The sequence below is a fragment of the Oncorhynchus masou genome, chromosome 12 (genome assembly GCF_036934945.1).
Source record: "Oncorhynchus masou masou isolate Uvic2021 chromosome 12, UVic_Omas_1.1, whole genome shotgun sequence".
NCBI classification, from domain to species: Eukaryota; Metazoa; Chordata; class Actinopteri; order Salmoniformes; family Salmonidae; genus Oncorhynchus; species Oncorhynchus masou.
In genome coordinates this window covers 87,372,988-87,393,512 of record NC_088223.1, presented here as the reverse complement: position 1 = coordinate 87,393,512, position 20,525 = coordinate 87,372,988, and the positions used below count along the sequence as shown (strand labels likewise).

Sequence of the window (20,525 nt, the reverse complement as noted above, 5' to 3'; positions counted from 1 at the left end):
TGAGAAACCTGTCCAACCAAAAACATAGAGACACGGAAAACCTGAGTCTACGCCTTCAAAATGGTGAATCACTAAAACAATACAGAAATATACTACGGAATAAGAGGGAACAGCACGTCAGAAATCAGCTCAATGAAATTGAAGAATCCATAGACTCTAACCACTTCTGGGAAAATTGCAAAACACTAAACAAACAACAACACAAAGAATTATCTATCCAAAATGGAGATGTATGGGTAAACCACTTCCCCAATCTTTTTGGCTCTATTTTTAATTTAACTAGGCAAGTCAGTTAAGAACAACTTCTTATTTTCAATGACGGCCTAGGAACAGTGGGTTAACTGCCTGTTCAGGGGCAGAACGACAGCTTGGGATTTGAACTGGTTACTAGTCCAATGCTCTAAACACTAGGCTATCCTGCCACCTCTATAACAAAGAATAAAGAGCAAAAACATATACAGGATCAAATAAAATTCTCCAATTACCTTGAATCAGCTACAGGACAAAATAAAAACAGGACAAAGTAAAAACCCTCCAACCCAAAAAGGCATGTGGTGTTGATGGTACGTTGCCGTGGGGTGAGACAGGGATGCAGCTTAAGCCCCACCCTCTTCAACATATATATCAATGAATTGGCGCAGGCACTAGAAAAGTCTGCAGCACCAGGCCTCAACCTACTAGAATCTGAAGTCAAGTGTCTACTGTTTGCTGATGGTCTGGTACTTCTGTCACCAACCAAGGAGGACCTACAGCAGCACTTAGATATTCTGCAGAGATTCTGCCAGACCTGGGCCCTGACAGTAAATCTCAGTAAGACCAAAATAATGGTGTTCCAAAAAAGGTCAAGTCACCAGGACCACAAATACAAATTGCATCTAGACACCATTGCCATAGAGCATACAAAAAAATTATACATACCTTGGCCTAAACATCAGCGCCACAGGTAACTTCCACAAAGCTGTGAACGATCTGAGAGACAAGGCAAGAAGGGCATTCTATGCCTTCAAAAGGAACATAAAATTCAACATACCAATTAGGATCTGGCTAAAAATACTTGAATCAGTCATAGAGCCCATTGCCCTTTATGGTTGTGAGGTCTGGGGTCCGCTCACCAACCAAGATTTCACAAAATGGGGCAAACACCAAATTGAGACTCTGCATGCAGAATTCTGCAAAAATATCCTCCGTGTACAACGTAGAACACCAAATAATGCATGCAGAGCGGAATTAGGCTGATACCCACTAATTATCAAAATCCAGAAAAGAGCCATTCAATTCTACAACCACCTAAAAGGAAGCGATTCCCAAACCTTCCATAGCAAAGCCATCACCTACAGAGAGATAAACCTGGAGAAGAGTCCCCTAAGCAAGCTGGTCCTGGGGCTCTGTTCACAAACACACCCCACAGAGCCCCAGGACATTAGCACAATTAGACCCAACCAAATCATGAGAAAACAAAAATTACTTGACACATTGGAAAGAATTAACAAAAAACCAGAGCAAACTAGAATGCTATTTGGCCCTACACAGAGAGTACACTGCGGCAGATTACCTGACCACTGTGACTGACCCAAACTTAAGGAAAGCTATGACTATGTACAGACTCAGTGAGCATAGCCTTGCTATTGAGAAAGGCCGCCGTAGGCAGACATGGCTCTCATGAGAAGACAGGCTATGTGCTCACTGCCCACAAAATGAGGTGGAAACTGAGCTGCACTTCCTAACCTCCTGCCCAATGTATGACCATATTAGAGAGACATATTTCCCTCAGATTACACAGATCCACAAAGAATTCGAAAAACAAATCCAATTTTGAAAAACTCCCATATCTACTGGGTGAAATTCCACAGTGTGCCATCAGAGCAGCAAGATTTGTGACCTGTTGCCATGAGAAAAGGGCAACCAGTGAAGAACACGCACCATTGTAAATACAACCCATATCTATGCTAATTTATTTTATCTTGTGTCCTTTACCATTTGTACATTGTAAAAACACTGTATATATATATAATATGACATTTGTAATTGTTTTGAAACATCTGTATGTGTGATGTTTACTGTTAATTTTTATTGTTCATTTCACTTTATATATTCACTTTATATATTATCTACCTTACTTGCTTTGGCAATGTTAACACATGTTTCCCATGCCAATAAAGCCCTTGAATTGAGAGAGAGAAACAGGGAGAGAGACAGCGAGAGAGACAGAGACAGATAGAGAGAGAGACACAGAGAGAAAGAGAGAGACAGACAGAGATACAGAGAGAGAGACAGATAGAGGCAGAGATAGACATAGAGAGACAGAAACAGATACAGATAGAGACAGAGAGAGAAACAGGGAGAGAGAGAGAGACAGAGACAGATACAGATAGAGACAGAGAGAGAAACAGGGAGAGAGAAAGAGCGAAACAGGAAGAGAGACAGAGAGAGAACCAGAGAGACAGACAGATAGAGACAGAGAGAGAAACAGGGAGAGGGACAGCAAGAGAGACAGATAGATATAGAGAGAGACAGAGACAGATAAAGACAGAGAGAAACAGAGAGAGAAACAGGGAGAGAGATAAAGAGAGACAGAGACAGAGAGAGAAACAGGGAGAGAGAGAGAGAGAGAGAGACAGAGAGACAGATACAGAGAGAGACAGGGAGAGAGAGAAAATGGGAGAGAGACAGCAAGAGAGACAGAGACATATATATAGAGAGAGAGAAACAGGGAGAGAGAGAAACAGACAGATAGAGACAGAGAGAGAAACAGGGCGAGAGACAGAGACAGAGAGAGAAACAGAGACAGATAGCGACAGAGAGAGAAACAGAGAGAGACAGATAGAGACATAAACAGACAGAGATAGAGAGAGAGAGAGAGAGAGAGAGAGAGACAGAGAGAGAGGGAAGGAAGTGGAGAGGGAGAGAGGAGAGTGATATCTTCTGACAGAGAGGGGGAGTGGGACATGTCCACTGATATATGATATCTTGTGACAGAGAGGGAGTGGGACATGTCCACTGATGTATGATATCTTGTGACAGAGGGGGAGTGGGACATGTCCACTGATATATGATATCTTGTGACAGAGAGGGAGTGGGACATGTCCACTGATATATGATATCTTGTGACAGAGAGGGAGTGGGACATGTCCACTGATATATGATATCTTGTGACAGAGAGGGAGTGGGACATGTCCACTGATATATGATATCTTGTGACAGAGAGGGAGTGGGACATGTCCACTGATATATGATATCTTGTGACAGAGAGGGAGTGGGACATGTCCACTGATATATGATATCTTGTGACAGAGAGGGAGTGGGACATGTCCACTGATATATGATATCTTGTGACAGAGAGGGAGTGGGACATGTCCACTGATATATGATATCTTGTGACAGAGAGGGAGTGGGACATGTCCACTGATATATGATATCTTGTGACAGAGAGGGAGTGGGACATGTCCACTGATATATGATATCTTGTGACAGAGAGGGGGAGTGGGACATGTTCACTGATATATGATATATTGTGACAGAGAGGGGGAGTGGGACATGTTCACTGATGTACACTCACTGCGAGGCGAATGCTTGGCTGACCATTATTGGGTATCTGTCTGATAGGGATCACAAACCATCTGTCAACGCCCCCCCCCCCCCCACACACACACACACACAGGCAGGGCCCAGCCTGGCACAGCACGGCCGATGTGCTTATCAGATATGAGTCTGCTAGCATGATGAGTGTCTCTCAGCACGAGGGTCACAACATCACACAGCGGAGGTGGAGGAGGAGCATGCTGCAGAGACTGCTGGGGTCATTAACTCAATGTCTGTTCGTCAGATGAAGCAGCCAGCGCTGAGAGGAACTGCTTCCGTCTACAATTATTACTCATTAGAAAGAACTGGACGTGAATCAATCCAAGCGGGTGATATGTTCACTTGAGATTGGATAGGAGACGCATAGCAAACCCAGTGGCAGGTTTCCTAGTGGTTAGAGCGTTGGGCCACTAACCAAAAGGTTGCTAGATCAAATCCCCGACATGACAAGATGAAAATCTGTCGTTCTGCCCCTGTGCAAGACAGTTAACCCACTGTTCCCCGGGTGCTGAAAATATAGATGTCGATTAAGGCAGCCCCCCACACCTCTCTGATTCAGAGGGGTTGGGTTAAATGCGGAAGACACATTTCAGTTGAAGGCATTCAGTTGGTCAACTGATTAGGTATCCCCTCTTCCCTCAAACCAAATTGATAGTAAATCCTCATTCAAGTGTACCGTCTCACCCTAAACCCACAGTGGTTCTGAGGAAGAGGATTCACTGTGGACATTTTCAATAACATTGATCCCGTATTGGGGTCACTTAGGGTTAAGTGTAGTCAGTAAGGTCCCCTACAGGCCAGGGAAATGGGACAGACTGACAGTGAATTCTGCATCCTCTCTGAATGGTGACATCATGTTATCTCTCAGAATGACTGACAGCCAGGAGTCCCAATCATCTGTGAACCTGGGAGTCTCTAACTGAGCAGACCTGGAACACTGTCCCTCCCACCAGCTTGTTCCCATTCCATTAGGTTTCACAATCCCATCTCTCAGGCATCATGTGTTTCCTAAGGCTGTGTTGTGTAAGGGTCAATTTGGGTCCAGAGTGGAAAATCAGAGCATGAAGAGATAAGGATGATTGGGGCGAGCCAGGGGTCCAAATATTGATATAGTTCCTGCACAGCTCACTTTTCTAAATCAATCTTATATTTACTGAGGAGGACTGAGGACTATGAGCTCTTGAACAAAGGAAAATGTGTCAATTTCACTATCTTTTTTTCTTATCTATAAGAGAGTGGTGAAGAAAAGGGAGAGGATGTTTGTTCTGGGTTGTTCTTTCACGTATCACAAGGATGATGAAAATGTGTATTTTGGGTGTATAAAGAACAGACAACAAGCTCCAGATATAACCTGTATGGTATCATGGTCTTATCATCTGAAAGCTGCCGTTAGAGCTGATATGAACATGTAACTAACATCCGGCAGTCTGTGTTTCCATGGAGACGGGGCTGATATTTGAGTAGGGCTGAAAACACATATTTCACTATATATATCTAGATTTAAAAAAATGTTTTTTTTCTAAATAAGCTTTGTTGTAAAATTTTAAGTTAAAATATACAGCATTTAAAACAGTCAGCAATAACCTAATGAATTCAGAGTTTGTGTAATGATACCTAGGCTGAATTTGAGCCTTACACAACCATAAAACCCACTAATCATTTAATTAATCTATCAAAAATAGTTTAACCTGCTGTTTTTGCAATAATCACTGATCTGGCTTTCAGGTCGGTCTATAAAAATGCCCTTTTTGTTATAAATATAACCAGAACCATGAATAATCACTGATAATGTAGCAGGCATTATAGAAAATCAACACTGGTCTCACAAACAATCTCTCAAGCACAAGTTCACGTGCTAGTGTGTAGTTCACTCATTTATTTATTTCAAGTTTAGCCAATTTGGATCCAGGTATAATTTCACAAGCTGTGAATTCAGTTAACAAGGCACATTGTTATGAACGCACCCGCCTGTCCGTCTCCCACTGTTTGAACAGCATGCTAGCCTGTCCGTCTCCCACTGTTTGAACAGCTAGCCTGTCCGTCTCCCACTGTTTGAACAGCTAGCCTGTCCGTCTCCCACTGTTTGAACAGCATGCTAGCCTGTCCGTCTCCCACTGTTTGAACAGCTAGCCTGTCCGTCTCCCACTGTTTGAACAGCATGCTAGCCTGTCCGTCTCCCACTGTTTGAACAGCTAGCCTGTCCGTCTCCCACTGTTTGAACAGCTAGCCTGTCCGTCTCCCACTGTTTGAACAGCATGCTAGCCTGTCCGTCTCCCACTGTTTGAACAGCATGCTAGCCTGTCCGTCTCCCACTGTTTGAACAGCATGCTAGCCTGTCCGTCTCCCACTGTTTGAACAGCATGCTAGCCTGTCCGTCTCCCACTGTTTGAACAGCTAGCCTGTCCGTCTCCCACTGTTTGAACAGCATGCTAGCCTGTCCGTCTCCCACTGTTTGAACAGCATGCTAGCCTGTCCGTCTCCCACTGTTTGAACAGCATGCTAGCCTGTCCGTCTCCCACTGTTTGAACAGCTAGCCTGTCCACGTTGTTCAGATGTTGAAATCAAGTGGCCTACCTGAGAATGAGAACGAGTTGCCAATTTCTTATATAATTGGTTTATGGTTATTGCACATTTATTAAACACACACTAAACTAGAGGTCGTTTGATTAACCAGAATGGCCGATTAATTAGGGACGATTTCAAGTTTTCATAACAATCGGAAATCTGTATTTTTGGACACTGATTTAAGCCGTTTATTTTTTATTTTTTACACCTTTATTTAATCTTTATTTAACCTTTATTTAACCTTTATTTAACCTTTATTTAAGTAGGCAAGTCAGCTAAGAACACATTCTTATTTTCAATGACGGCCGAGGAACGGTGGGTTAACTGCCTTGTTCAGGGGCAGAACAACATATTTTCACCTTGTCAGCTCTGGGATTCAATCTTGCAACCTTTCAGTTAACTAGTCCAACGCTCTAACCACCTGCCTCTCATTGCACTCTACGAGGAGCCCGCCTGTTATGCGAATGCAATAAGAAGCCAAGGTAAGTTGCTAGCTAGCATTAAACTTATCTTATAAAAAACACTCAATCAATCAATCATAATCACTAGTTAACTACACATGGTTGAAGATATTACTAGTTTATCTAGCGTGTCCTGTGTTGCATATAATCGATGCGGTGCGCATTCGCGAAAAAGGACTGTCGTTGCTCCAACGTGTACCTAACCATAAACATCAATGCCTTTCTTAAAATCAATACACAGAAGTATATATTTTTAAACCTGCATATTTAGCTAAAAGAAATCCAGGTTAGCAGGCAAATTAACCAGGTGAAATTGTGTCACTTCTCTTGCGTTCATTGCACGCAGAGTCAGGGTATATGTAACAGTTTGGGCAGCCTAATATACGATAATAATAAACGTTTTGTTTTCAAAATGATAGTTACGGATTCGACCATATTAATGACCAAAGGCTCGTATTTCTGTGTTATTTTGTTATAATTAAGTCTATGATTTGATATTTGATAGAGCATTCTGACTGAGCGATGGTAGGCACCAACCTAAAACCTCTTACCTTGGAACATTGAAGACTCATGTTAAAAGGAACCACCAGCTTTCATATTTTCTCATGTTCTGAGCAAGGAACTTAAATGTTAGCTTTCTTATATGGCACATATTGCTCTTTTACTTTCTTCTCCAACACATTGTTTTTGTATTTTTTAAACCAAATTGAATATGTTTCATTATTTATTTGAGGCTAAATCGATTTCTATTGATGTATTATATTAAGTTAAAATAAGTGTTCATTCAGTATTGTTGTAATTGTCATTATAGCAGTTAACCCACTGTTCCCAGGCTGTCATTGAAAATAATAATTTGTTCTTAACTGACTTGCCTGGTTAAATAAAGGTAAAAAAATTAATTAAAAAAAATTAATATTCATTGGCGTCACGCCTACTCCCGGGACCCCGGCGTTCGACGTCACCGGTCTACTAACCACCGGTCCTGGCAATCATTATTATGTGCACCTGGTCCCCATCATTACGCACACCTGGTCCCCATCATTACGCACACCTGGTCCCCATCATGACGCACACCTGGTCCCCATCATTACGCACACCTGGTCCCCGTCATTACGCACACCTGGTCCCCATCATTCTGCACACCTGGTCCCCATCATTCCGCACACCTGGTCCCCATCATTACGCACACCTGCTCCCCATCATTACGCACACCTGGTCCCCATCATTACGCACACCTGCTCCCCATCATTATGCACACCTGGACCTCATCATCACCTTGATTACTCTCCCTTTACTTAGCCCTCAGTAGCCTCAGTCATTAGACAGTATTGATTTTATTTACGTTCTGTACGCTTCTCCTGTTTTGTTTATCTTCATGCTTCTTACTATTAAACTAACCTTCTGCACCTGCTTCCTGACTACAATTGGTACATCCATTTTAGTAGTGTCTGCTCTGCTCGAAATGTGAGGAGTTGAAACATAAACAGGGTATGGTTTGAAAGGTTAACTTCTCTAGTACAGTAAAATAATGTCTCCATGTGTTTTGGTGCCCATATGACCCATTCTGTCGGACCAAACCTCAAATGCAAATAGTGAGTTGAAACCGTTTGTCAGAGAGGAAAAAGTGAAAAAAAGTGTTGTTGTGAGTGGTAGGGGGAATGACACAAAGCCAGAGGTTTCATTCTCACCAAAATCTGTCCAAAATAAGCCCAATGCATTTCTATGCGCTTATTTTGAACCTAAGCTTGTCGCCTGCCTTCCCGCCTTTGGCACAACGACTCCCATTGTTAGGGTGGAGACATTAGCATCATCATTACATACACATCTCTGGTGTAAATAGGAAGGTGCATAGCACAGAAGGAGTGAACGAGACGAGACCAAAAAAACAATGAGAACAAGAGGACGCTCATAAAAACAAAAAAATACAAAAAACCTTGATTCTGCAAAACAGGTATTTGGAATATCACGTAAAAACATACATTTGAATTAATCAAATGTATTTGATATATCGCCCAGACCTATATTTGACCCCATGCTGACCCCTGGGTACAAGCTGGTGTAGACAGATGGGTCACCCCAGGACCTGGCTAATGTGTGGTCAGCAGCATGGGTGCCTGGTGTCACACCCCCATCTAAGAACCGGACAATCCCCTCCCCACCCCCACACTGACAGACACGTGCATTTGGCAAGATCTGAAACCAGGCCAGTTTCTTGAATCTCTCGTGGCACTGGGAGAGATGGAGGCTTAAGCTGCCATGGGGAGCGATAATGTCACAGGTTGCCAGAGGAAGGAAAACAGACACATTCAAATTCTGTATGTAGCACTGCAAATGTGGGCACAGAGATGACCGGGCAAGCTGTGGTGACACTGTGGCGGGGGAAGGGTTGGCATCTTACCCGCAGGGCGGTGATGGTGGTGGGGTCTCGGATCCTCCCTTCCTCGTCCTTCAGGTTGTAGCCCTCCGGTCTCTTGTCCCGCTCACTGACCTTCCACAGCTTCACTGTTTTATCTGCAGGGAGGAGAGGAGGAGGAGGAGGAGGAAGGAGGGGAGCGAGGGGTGGAGGAGGGGAGAGAGGGATGAGTAACAGCAGGCTTGGGATTGGCTAAAGGAAAGGTGTGATGGCCTGGCTGGCTGGCTGTACTAAGGAGAGGAGGGGGACTCAGTAGTCTGCTGTGCTGCTACAGTATTGGAAGCAGGCCACTGCTGAGGTTTGGCATGACATAAATAGATAAGAAATATATCAGCCTCCAATTAACCTGATCAAAGTTCCTGATGCCAGCTTAGCTTGTTCCACTGATGTCCAGGAGTCAGTGTGCTGATTCAAGTTCCCCGTCAAATACATTTACTGAAAGGCGAAAGGAAAGCTACTGCGTATTGTAAAGGTCACTTCCTGTCTCTGGTGGCACTTAACTCAACATAAAACAGCTGCTTGGCTAACATCAATGGGCCTTACAATACAATAAATAATGTAATGGCGGTATTGGAACCATTAACAAACATTAACATCGACTGGTCTCGTGAGCAGTTAGATATGCTGATGTCACTAGAACAAGCAGGAGTAGAAGGTGCGCCACCAACATGCAACCAAAATATAGTGTGAGTATTTTAGAACGAATAGGCACGGCTCTGCTCACATAACACCTGTTCCTTCCTAGATTTCACTAGGACTAGCAGTGTGGCTTGCCATTGGTGGAGAGGAGGAAGTGGCTCACCATTGGTGGAGAGGAGGAAGTAGGCAGCGTTCTGTTGAGGCAGCCAGCGTATCTTGTTGATCTTCTCCTCAATCTCCAGGCTCTTCAGGTAGTCGAACTCAGGCTCGTGGCTCTGGAAGGTGCTGTAAACATTATACTCCCCTCTCCTGTGGGGTTGGTTCTTACTCTGAAACAACAACAAGTATGGTTGACTTTGTGGAAGATGTTCTGCTATTATTCAGCTATTAAGACATACACTGCATGACATAGTCACTACCCACTTTATGTTTGTAAAAACAATGTACATCCAATCCATTATTACTACTACTTGTTATGTTTTACTATTTCATTGTTAGTATTGTTATTGACTAATGTACTGCATTGTTGAGGGAGCTAGTACGTTTTGTTGCACATTTTATACCTGCTGTAAACTGTATGTGACTAATACAATTTGATTAGATTTATTTGATAGGCCAGTGTTTCAGCGTGAGGATTCAGGAGAGGATACAGAGAGTGGGGATCGTCCTATTTGCAATGAATAGGCAACATTTAGGAAACAGCAACCCAAGACTTGCACAGCAGCAAATGTGTCGATGGCCTGGTTTCTGCTTTCTATATCAAGCATACATACAGGAGGGGGCTGTCAAAACCCCAGGAACCAACAAAGCATGGGGACTGTAGTACGTGGACCAGTCACCGTATCGTACGGGTTGACATAACCGCTGACATAGTGCAGCCATTTTGCCTCCACATGGTAGACATTCAAGAACTCAGGCAAAAGCGGGTTAAATCTATTGTAAGGTTGTCAAGATGTGTAGTCAGGGTGGCAGAGATAACTCAATGGGAACCCAGCAACCTAGCTTCAGCTCAGCCAACACGGCAGGTCAGGTCTCACCTCAGGAAGCTTCAGAATCAATAGAGCCAAATCAGATGACCAAACAGGAGGGGGGGGGGGGATTAATGGAAACAGATTTGCCTTCTGCGGGGGTAAAGACAAGGGAAGGGGGAAAGGAGGGGGGAGACGAGAGACGGGAGCGCCTCTGGTGTGGGGATTAGTGGATACTATGGAGCGCTTTGAAATCAGCCGGCAAGAAAAATAAGGGAAAGGAGGAAGAGGAAGAAAGTGGGATTCAGTCAGTCAGTCCCTGGAAGTGGGATTCAGTCAGTCAGTCCCTGGAAGTGGGATTCAGTCAGTCAGTCCCTGGAAGTGGGATTCAGTCAGTCAGTCCCTGGAAGTGGGATTCAGTCAGTCAGTCCCTGGAAGTGGGATTCAGTCAGTCAGTCCCTGGAAGTGGGATTCAGTCAGTCAGTCCCTGAAAGGGGGATTCAGTCAGTCAGTCAGTCCCTGGAAGGGGATTCAGTCAAGTCAGTCCCTGGAAGGGGATTCAGTCAGTCAGTCCCTGGAAGGGGGATTCAGTCAGTCAGTCCCTGAAGGGGGTCATTCAGTCAGTCAGTCCCCTGGAAGGGGGATTCAGTCAGTCAGTCCCTGAAGGGGGATTCAGTCAGTCAGTCCCCTGAAAGTGGGATTCAGTCAGTCAGTCCCTGGAAGGGGATTCAGTCAGTCAGTCCCTGAAAGGGGGATTCAGTCAGTCAGTCCCTGAAGGGGGATTCAGTCAGTCAGTCCCTGAAAGGGGGATTCAGTCAGTCAGTCCCTGACAAGGGGGATTCAGTCAGTCAGTCCCTGGAAGTGGGATTCAGTCAGTCAGTCCCTGAAAGGGGGATTCAGTCAGTCAGTCCCTGGAAGTGGGATTCAGTCAGTCAGTCCCTGGAAGTGGGATTCAGTCAGTCAGTCCCTGAAAGGGGGATTCAGTCAGTCAGTCCCTGGAAGGGGGATTCAGTCAGTCAGTCCCTGAAAGGGGGATTCAGTCAGTCAGTCCCTGACAGGGGGATTCAGTCAGTCAGTCCCTGAAAGGGGGATTCAGTCAGTCAGTCCCTGAAAGGGGGATTCAGTCAATCAGTCCCTGACAGGGGGATTCAGTCAGTCAGTCCCTGAAAGGGGGATTCAGTCAGTCAGTCCCTGGAAGAGGGGGATTCAGTCAGTCATTCAGTCAGTCAGTCCCTGAAAGGTGGATTCAGTCAGTCAGTCCCTGGAAGTGGGATTCAGTCAGTCAGTCCCTGGAAGTGGGATTCAGTCAGTCAGTCCCTGGAAGGGGGATTCAGTCAGTCAGTCCCTGAAAGGGGGATTCAGTCAGTCAGTCCCTGAAAGGGGGATTCAGTCAGTCAGTCCCTGACAGGGGGATTCAGTCAATCAGTCCCTGACAGGGGGATTCAGTCAGTCAGTCAGTCCCTGGAAGTGGGATTCAGTCAATCAGTCCCTGACAGGGGGATTCAGTCAGTCAGTCAGTCCCTGGAAGTGGGATTCAGTCAATCAGTCCCTGAAAGGGGATTCAGTCAGTCAGTCCCTGGAAGTGGGATTCAGTCAATCAGTCCCTGAAAGGGGGATTCAGTCAGTCAGTCCCTGACAGGGGGATTCAGTCAGTCAGTCCCTGAAAGGGGGATTCAGTCAGTCAGTCCCTGAAAGGGGGATTCAGTCAGTCAGTCCCTGAAAGGGGGATTCAGTCAGTCAGTCCCTGAAAGGGGGATTCAGTCAATCAGTCAGTCCCTGACAGGGGGATTCAGTCAGTCAGTCCCTGAAAGGGGGATTCAGTCAGTCAGTCCCTGACATTCATATTTTCACCACAGTGAGACAGAAGATTCAGACACTGTCTAGTCCTTCAATCCAGCTTCCACAGGAAATGCTATAGGCCTCCCAGAATCAACTGTAATCTCTCCATAATACATCCTACAACCACTGAATAAACATCCACAGCCTTTCAACACCACTACTACTACACAGTAACCCAGGGAGTGAAAACCTACAGGAGGGTAGCTCTCCAGGAACAGGGTTGGAGTGAAAACCTACAGGAGGGTAGCTCTCTAGGAACAGGGTTGGAGTGAAAATCTACAGGATGGTAGCTCTCCAGGAACAGGGTTGGAGTGAAAACCTACAGGATGGTAGCTCTCCAGGAACAGGGTTGGAGACTGCTGAGTTAGTGACTCGTAGAAAAACAGGATGTGATGTGACATGATGAGTACGGAGTCTTGGCTGGTCTTACCTCCTGTTCTCTCTGAAACACCACAACTCTCCCTCCCTTGTCCCCGGTCGCCAGCAGCTCTCCAGTCGGGTTGAACTCAACCGTGGATATGATGTCAGCTGGAACAGGAAACACAAACGGACAACAACACGTTACCTCACTGAGATAAACAATACGACAGTAAAGTACCTTACCAACCTACTATATGCCTGAAAGAGTCATGTTCTGTTTCCTTCATCTCATTGACAACCGTGAAATCTACATTCAAAACCCAACTATGTGAAAGTGAAGTGGTTAATGACTTGAAATAGGTAGGGAAAGACGCAGAGTGGAGTGAAAAGGTCTACTTTCACGTGGTCCTCAAGTCTTTGAAGACCTGCTCTCTCCCGAGCAGAAAGGAATGCTCAGATAGCATGTCCATGGATCGAATCAATTCTGTGTGCTGCTAGCCTACCTCAGGGCTGATGAAAGGCCTGGACCAGCACTACAACAACCTGCAGTCTTCACAATACTACCACCCTCTCGCACCCCGCTTGCCCCCCACTGTTTGTCACCAACCCATTCATATGCAAAACCCTCCCACACATCTCCCAGACACACATCAGATCTCTACAACAACATGGAATGGTGAACATGGAGAATTACACACAGAGATAGCCTGCTGCTTCCCCCTGTGGCAGGGAAGCGTTCACAATAGGTTGCCGCAACTCAATCGCATGAGATCAGATACAAATGACATCTTTGCTTCCATACGTCGCACACTCGGGGGCACTCCATTCTGTGGTTGACAGTGACACACTCGGGGGCACTCCATTCTGTGGTTGACAGTGACACACTCGGGGGCATACTATCTAGAATACTATCTAAACCCACAGAGAAAAGTAGAGGACTATCTAAACCACAGAGGAAAGTAGAGGACTATCTAAACCACAGAGGAAAGTAGAGTACTATCTAAACCCACAGAGGAAAGTAGAATACTATCTAAACCCACAGAGGAAAGTAGAATACTATCTAAACCCACAGAGGAAAGTAGAATACTATCTAAACCACAGAGGAAAGTAGAATACTATCTAAACCACAGAGGAAAGTAGAATACTATCTAAACCCACAGAGGAAAGTAGAGGACTATCTAAACCACAGAGGAAAGTAGAGGACTATCTAAACCACAGAGGAAAGTAGAGGACTATCTAAACCACAGAGGAAAGTAGAATACTATCTAAACCCAAAGAGGAAAGTAGAGGCCTATCTAAACCACAGAGGAAAGTAGAATACTATCTAAACCCACAGAGGAAAGTAGAGGACTATCTAAACCCACAGAGGAAAGTAGAATACTATCTAAACCACAGAGGAAAGTAGAGGACTATCTAAACCCACAGAGAAAAGTAGAGGACTATCTAAACCACAGAGGAAAGTAGAATACTATCTAAACCCACAGAGGAAAGTAGAATACTATCTAAACCCACAGAGGAAAGTAGAATACTATATAAACCCACAGAGGAAAGTAGAATACTATCTAAACCCACAGAGGAAAGTAGAGGACTATCTAAACCACAGAGGAAAGTAGAGGACTATCTAAACCACAGAGGAAAGTAGAGGACTATCTAAACCACAGAGGAAAGTAGAGGACTATCTAAACCACAGAGGAAAGTAGAATACTATCTAAACCACAGAGGAAAGTAGAATACTATCTAAACCCACAGAGGAAAGTAGAGGACTATCTAAACCACAGAGGAAAGTAGAGGACTATCTAAACCACAGAGGAAAGTAGAGGACTATCTAAACCACAGAGGAAAGTAGAGGACTATCTAAACCACAGAGGAAAGTAGAGGACTATCTAAACCACAGAGGAAAGTAGAGGACTATCTAAACCACAGAGGAAAGTAGAATACTATCTAAACCCACAGAGGAAAGTAGAGGACTATCTAAACCCACAGAGGAAAGTAGAGGACTATCTAAACCACAGAGGAAAGTAGAGGACTATCTAAACCCACAGAGGAAAGTAGAGGACTATCTAAACCACAGAGGAAAGTAGAGGACTATCTAAACCACACAGCCACAGAGGAAAGTAGAGGACTATCTAAACCACAGAGGAAAGTAGAGGACTATCTAAACCCACAGAGGAAAGTAGAGGACTATCTAAACCACAGAGGAAAGTAGAGGACTATCTAAACCACAGAGGAAAGTAGAGGACTATCTAAACCCACAGAGGAAAGTAGAGGACTATCTAAACCCACAGAGGAAAGTAGAGGACTATCTAAACCCACAGAGGAAAGTAGAGGACTATCTAAACCACAGAGGAAAGTAGAAGACTATCTAAACCACAGAGGAAAGTAGAGGACTATCTAAACCACAGAGGAAAGTAGAAGACTATCTAAACCCACAGAGGAAAGTAGAGGACTATCTAAACCACAGAGGAAAGTAGAGGACTATCTAAACCCACAGAGGAAAGTAGAGGACTATCTAAACCACATAGGAAAGTAGAGGACTATCTAAACCCACAGAGGAGTGTAGAGGACTATCTAAACCCACAGAGGAAAGTAGAGGACTATCTAAACCCACAGAGGAAAGTAGAGGACTATCTAAACCACAGAGGAAAGTAGAGGACTATCTAAACCCACAGAGGAAAGTAGAGGACTATCTAAACCACAGAGGAAAGTAGAGGACTATCTAAACCCACAGAGGAAATTAGAGGACTATCTAAACCCACAGAGGAAATTAGAGGACTATCTAAACCACACAGGAAAGTAGGATAATCTGGGATGTTTAATTAAGGCAACCCCTCACCAGGGAGCGTCGATGAGCTGCGACACTACGGAGGAATTTAGGGGCAGATGCTCTTCCTTGTCTGTCTGTCTGTCTGTCTGTCTGTCTGTCTGTCTGTCTGTCTGTCTGTCTGTCTGTCTGTCTGTCTGTCTGTCTGTCTAAACAACCTGCTGCCATATCAATACCACCACAAGTCACTGTTCACATTAACAGCCTCTCAAGAGTCCCCGCCCCTCTCTTGACTCAATGTGTAATTTACCAACCTCCAAGAAGACAAAGAGCCTTTCTTGCTGTGTATATGAGTGTATGTGCTGCTGGGTGTTGGTGTATGCTGCAGCGGTAACCTCTGCTATAACAGCCAGCAGAGGAGATGTGTGAGCTGTGTGTCTACTATGCATAACCCTCCTCACCCCCAACACCCAATCTATCAATTAACATCCTCTGTCTCCTCATCTAACCCTGTAGTTTCCCGTCTGCCCACGTCACACACAACCAAAATAACTCCACACAGGTAGCTACCCCTCATGATCTGTGGACTGAACGTACCAAAACAGTGATTGAGGTCAGGACATCCAGAACTGAGATGTATCACGTAGAATATCTCGTTCTGGCATTGTGAGGTTAAGAGAATCCAACTGACATGCCTCGAATGGATGGAAGTTGTTATTTTCGATGAAAAACAAAACGAGTCGATGGTGAGTTTTCCCTCAAGCAGATTGTGGTTCGATCGATTCCTGCCTTTGACACATCTTCCCTGGTCTTCCTCTAGCAGACTATTTTAGAGTCTGTGCCTGCCTGGCTACACTGTTGCTATGCAATCCTCTCAGAGATAACGGTACACACTCTGTCTAGTGAGCTGTGTGGAGCGACCTCTCATTTGCAGGTTTAATTGTATTGTTCCAGCGTCTCTTTAGACCTGAAGAGACTAGTCCCTCGCTCGCACGCACACGCACGCACGCACGCACACGCACGCACGCACGCACACAACACACACACGCCCGCACATGCACACACACACACACACACAGAAAACACGCTAACAGAGTGCTAAACCGGCAAAGCTTGGTCCTGATTAAAATAATTAACATTAAAACAAACAAGGCTTTTAAATAATTATGTTTTTTTCCAGGAGCAGAAAGAGAGAGGTGATGGAAGGAAAATATATAGATGTGCTTTGTGTTTTTAAAAGAGAGAGAGAGAGAGAGAGATAGAGACAAACAGAGTGAAAGAGAGAGAAACAGAGAGTGAAAGAGAGGGAGGGAGAGTGAAAGATAGTGGGAGTGAAAGAGAGGGAAGGCTGGGTTGTTATACGTTTACCCTAGTGCACCTCCATGTTGTCTGCTTGTGTAGGAGATTTAAGGTTCCCATGACGACCTCCTCCTAAACGAGCAGGGGCTGAATGAGGAGGACTTGGTTCTTGGGCTTTGAATTGGCATCAGCAGACTGCATCTTCTCTTGCTACTGCTTCATATTCATATACACTATACTCCCCTCCCCTTCCACTTACATTCATACAGTGCTTCAGAAGGTATTTACACCCCTGGGCTTTTCACACTCTTTGTTGTGTTAAAGCCTGAATTTAAAATGGATTAAATTGTGAGCGTGAAAACCTCAGCAGCCTTGCAGTTCCTGACACACTCAAACCGGTGCACCTGGCACCTACTCCCATACCCCGTTCAAAGGCACTTACATCTCTTGCCCTCTGAATGGCAGACAGAGACAATCCATGTCTCAGTTGTCTTAAGACTTAACAATCCTTCTTTAACCTGTCTCCTCCCCTTCATCTACACTGATTGAAATGGATTTAACAATTGACATCAATAAGGGATCATAGTTTTCACCTGGATTCACCTGGTCAGTCTGGGTCATGAGCATGCTTTGTAAACCTCACTACTTCTCCCCCAAACAATACTGGAATCTGTGACATCAAGCCCCATATAAGGGCATATTGCAACATTTCTTTGTAGCAGGGTTTGTCCTTCACGAGGGTGCACGTGCTCATGCACAGTTGTTACACGTCTCCGCTGCTGTGGCAGCCGGCTACATAAAATAACGATAGAAAATAATTGCAAATATTTCAGGTGGAAAAGAACACAAAAATAGCTCTCTCAATCGTACGCTTTCAAATAAAACAATGAATTGGTCCACAGTTTGCGGATTTGTGACTCATACATTCACTGACAATGGAGCAGAGCGAGGCCTGGATCCACCAACGTGACCCGTGTTTGCAGCTGTCTCAGTTCTGACCTCCAGGGAGAGGGAGGGAGAGAGGGCAACCTTCGCTGAAGTAGTTTCAATGTATGGAATCAATTGGGAGTTTCTGGATTTTGGGTAAACTTCTCCTTAAACACCACTGAGGTTAATACATCTGTGACCAAGTGAGCCAGACACAATCCCCACCACCTCCTCTTGTAAACCAGACTGGAGAAATAGTCTGTGTCGACGATGGTAAAAGCAGGATGTGTGTCTCTGAGGTCACCGGTCACTTTAATAATGGAACACTAGTCACTTTAATAATGGAATACTAGTCACTTTAATAATGGAACACTAGACACTTTAATAATGGAACACTAGACACTTTAATAATGGAATACTAGTCACTTTAATAATGGAACACTAGACACTTTAATAATGGAACACTAGTCACTTTAATAATGGAACACTGGTCACTTTAATAATGGAACACTAGTCACTTTCATAATGGAACACTGGTCACTTTCATAATGGAACACTGTTCACTTTAATAATGGAATACTAGTCACTTTAATAATGGAACACTAGTCACTTTAATAATGGAACACTGGTCACTTTAATAATGGAACACTGTTCACTTTAATAATGGAACACTAGACACTTTAATAATGGATCACTAGTCACTTTAATAATGGAATACTAGTCGCTTTAATAATGGAACACTAGTCACTTTCATAATGGAACACTGTTCACTTTCATAATGGAACACTGGTCACTTTAATAATGGAACACTAGTCACTTTAATAATGGAACACTAGACACTTTAATAATGGAACACTGGTCACTTTAATAATGGAACACTAGACACTTTAATAATGGATCACTAGACACTTTAATAATGGAACACTAGACACTTTAATAATGGAACACTAGACACTTTAATAATGGATCACTAGACACTTTAATAATGGAACACTAGACACTTTAATAATGTTTACATACTTCTTTACTCATCTCATATGTATATACTGTATTCTATTCTACTGTATTTAGTCAATGCCACTCCTACATTGCTCATCCTAATATTTATATATTTCTTAATTCCATTATTTTACTTTTAGATTTGTGTGTATTGTTGTGAATTGTTAGATATTACTGCAGATATTACTGCTATGGTAGGAACACAAGCATTTCGCTACACCCGCAATAACATCTGCTAATTATGTGTATGTGACCAATAACATTTGATTTGCTTTGATTTGAGATAGCTCTTGTTTGCGTGTGTTTGTGTTATCTTATTGTGTTCCAATGAGCCAGGGAGTATGATGCTGAGAGACCAACCACTAAGTGCCAATACAGACAAGACATAGAGAGGAGCTGGGAATGACAGGCTGAAAGAACGCCCTTTAGATCGGGACACAATAGTCCCCTATGTGATGCCTGTGACACAACTTGGGCAACTGACTGTCTGTATGCCAAGTGGTACCATTGTTAGCTTAGCACCATGACATGAGACATGAGTCCTCCTGATTACAGGACAAACGCTTCAGGCCTGTGTGTGTGCTGCTTATCCCTCACTGTGAGGTACAGCTGTCCTATCGTGTGTACCAAATGACACCCTATTTCCTATATATATATATAGTGCACTGCTTTTGACCAGGGCCCATAGGGCCCTTATATAGGGAACAGGGTGGCATTTGAGAAGCAGGCATATAGTGTGATGGAGAGAGATGTACAGTACAGTCAGCGGTATGGATATCCTGAAAGTCAGGGACAGGACAGGATAGACAGACAGGATAGACAGACAGGATAGACAGGAACAAGACAGACAGGTTTGAGACAGACAGGATAGACAGACAGGATAGACAGACATGATAGACAGACAGGATAGACAGGAACAAGACAGACAGGTTTGAGACAGACAGATATAGACAGACAGGATAGACAAACAGGATAGACAGGAACAAGACAGACAGGTTTGAGACAGACAGGATAGACAGACAGGATAGACAGACAGGATAGACAGACAGAACAAGACAGAACAAGACAGACAGGTTTGAGACAGACAGGATGAGACAGACAGGATAGACAGACATGATAGACAGGAACAAGACAGACAGGTTTGAGACAGACAGGATTAGACAGACATGATAGACAGAACAAGACAGATAGACAGACAGGATAGACAGGAACAAGACAGACAGGTTTGAGACAGACAGGATAGACAGACAGGATAGACAGGAACAAGACAGACAGGTTTGAGACAGACAGGATAGACAGACAGGATAGACAGACAGGATAGACAGGAACAAGACAGACAGGTTTGAGACAGACAGGATAGACAGACAGGATAGACAGACAGGATAGACAGGAACAAGACAGACAGGTTTGAGACAGACAGGATAGACAGACAGGATAGACAGACAGGATAGACAGACAGGATAGACAGGAACAAGACAGACAGGTTTGAGACAGACAGGATAGACAGACAGGATAGACAGACAGGATAGACAGGAACAAGACAGACAGGTTTGAGACAGACAGGATAGACAGACAGGATAGACAGACATGATAGACAGGAACAAGACAGACAGGTTTGAGACAGACAGGATAGACAGACAGGATAGACAGGAACAAGACAGACAGGTTTGAGACAGACAGGATAGACAGACAGGATAGACAGGAACAAGACAGAC

At 44.2% G+C, this 20,525-nt stretch overlaps 1 protein-coding gene across 3 annotated transcripts in view; it reads right to left on the bottom strand.

Moving 5' to 3' along the window:
• The window catches only part of LOC135550996 (serine/threonine-protein phosphatase 2A 55 kDa regulatory subunit B beta isoform-like), a 175,629-nt gene that overhangs the window by 14,607 nt on the left and 140,497 nt on the right, over positions 1 to 20,525 (bottom strand). For 2 of the 3 annotated variants that reach the window (XM_064982343.1, XM_064982344.1), the window contains exons 2-4: positions 12,895 to 12,992; positions 9,821 to 9,986; positions 9,004 to 9,116 (exon numbers count right to left, since the gene is read on the bottom strand). In XM_064982343.1, coding sequence (XP_064838415.1) covers positions 9,004 to 9,116; positions 9,821 to 9,986; positions 12,895 to 12,992 — 377 coding nt within the window. Of the gene's footprint in view, positions 1 to 9,003; positions 9,117 to 9,364; positions 9,438 to 9,820; positions 9,987 to 12,894; positions 12,993 to 20,525 lie in introns of those variants that run through there. The other variant, XM_064982345.1, reaches the window with a different exon arrangement.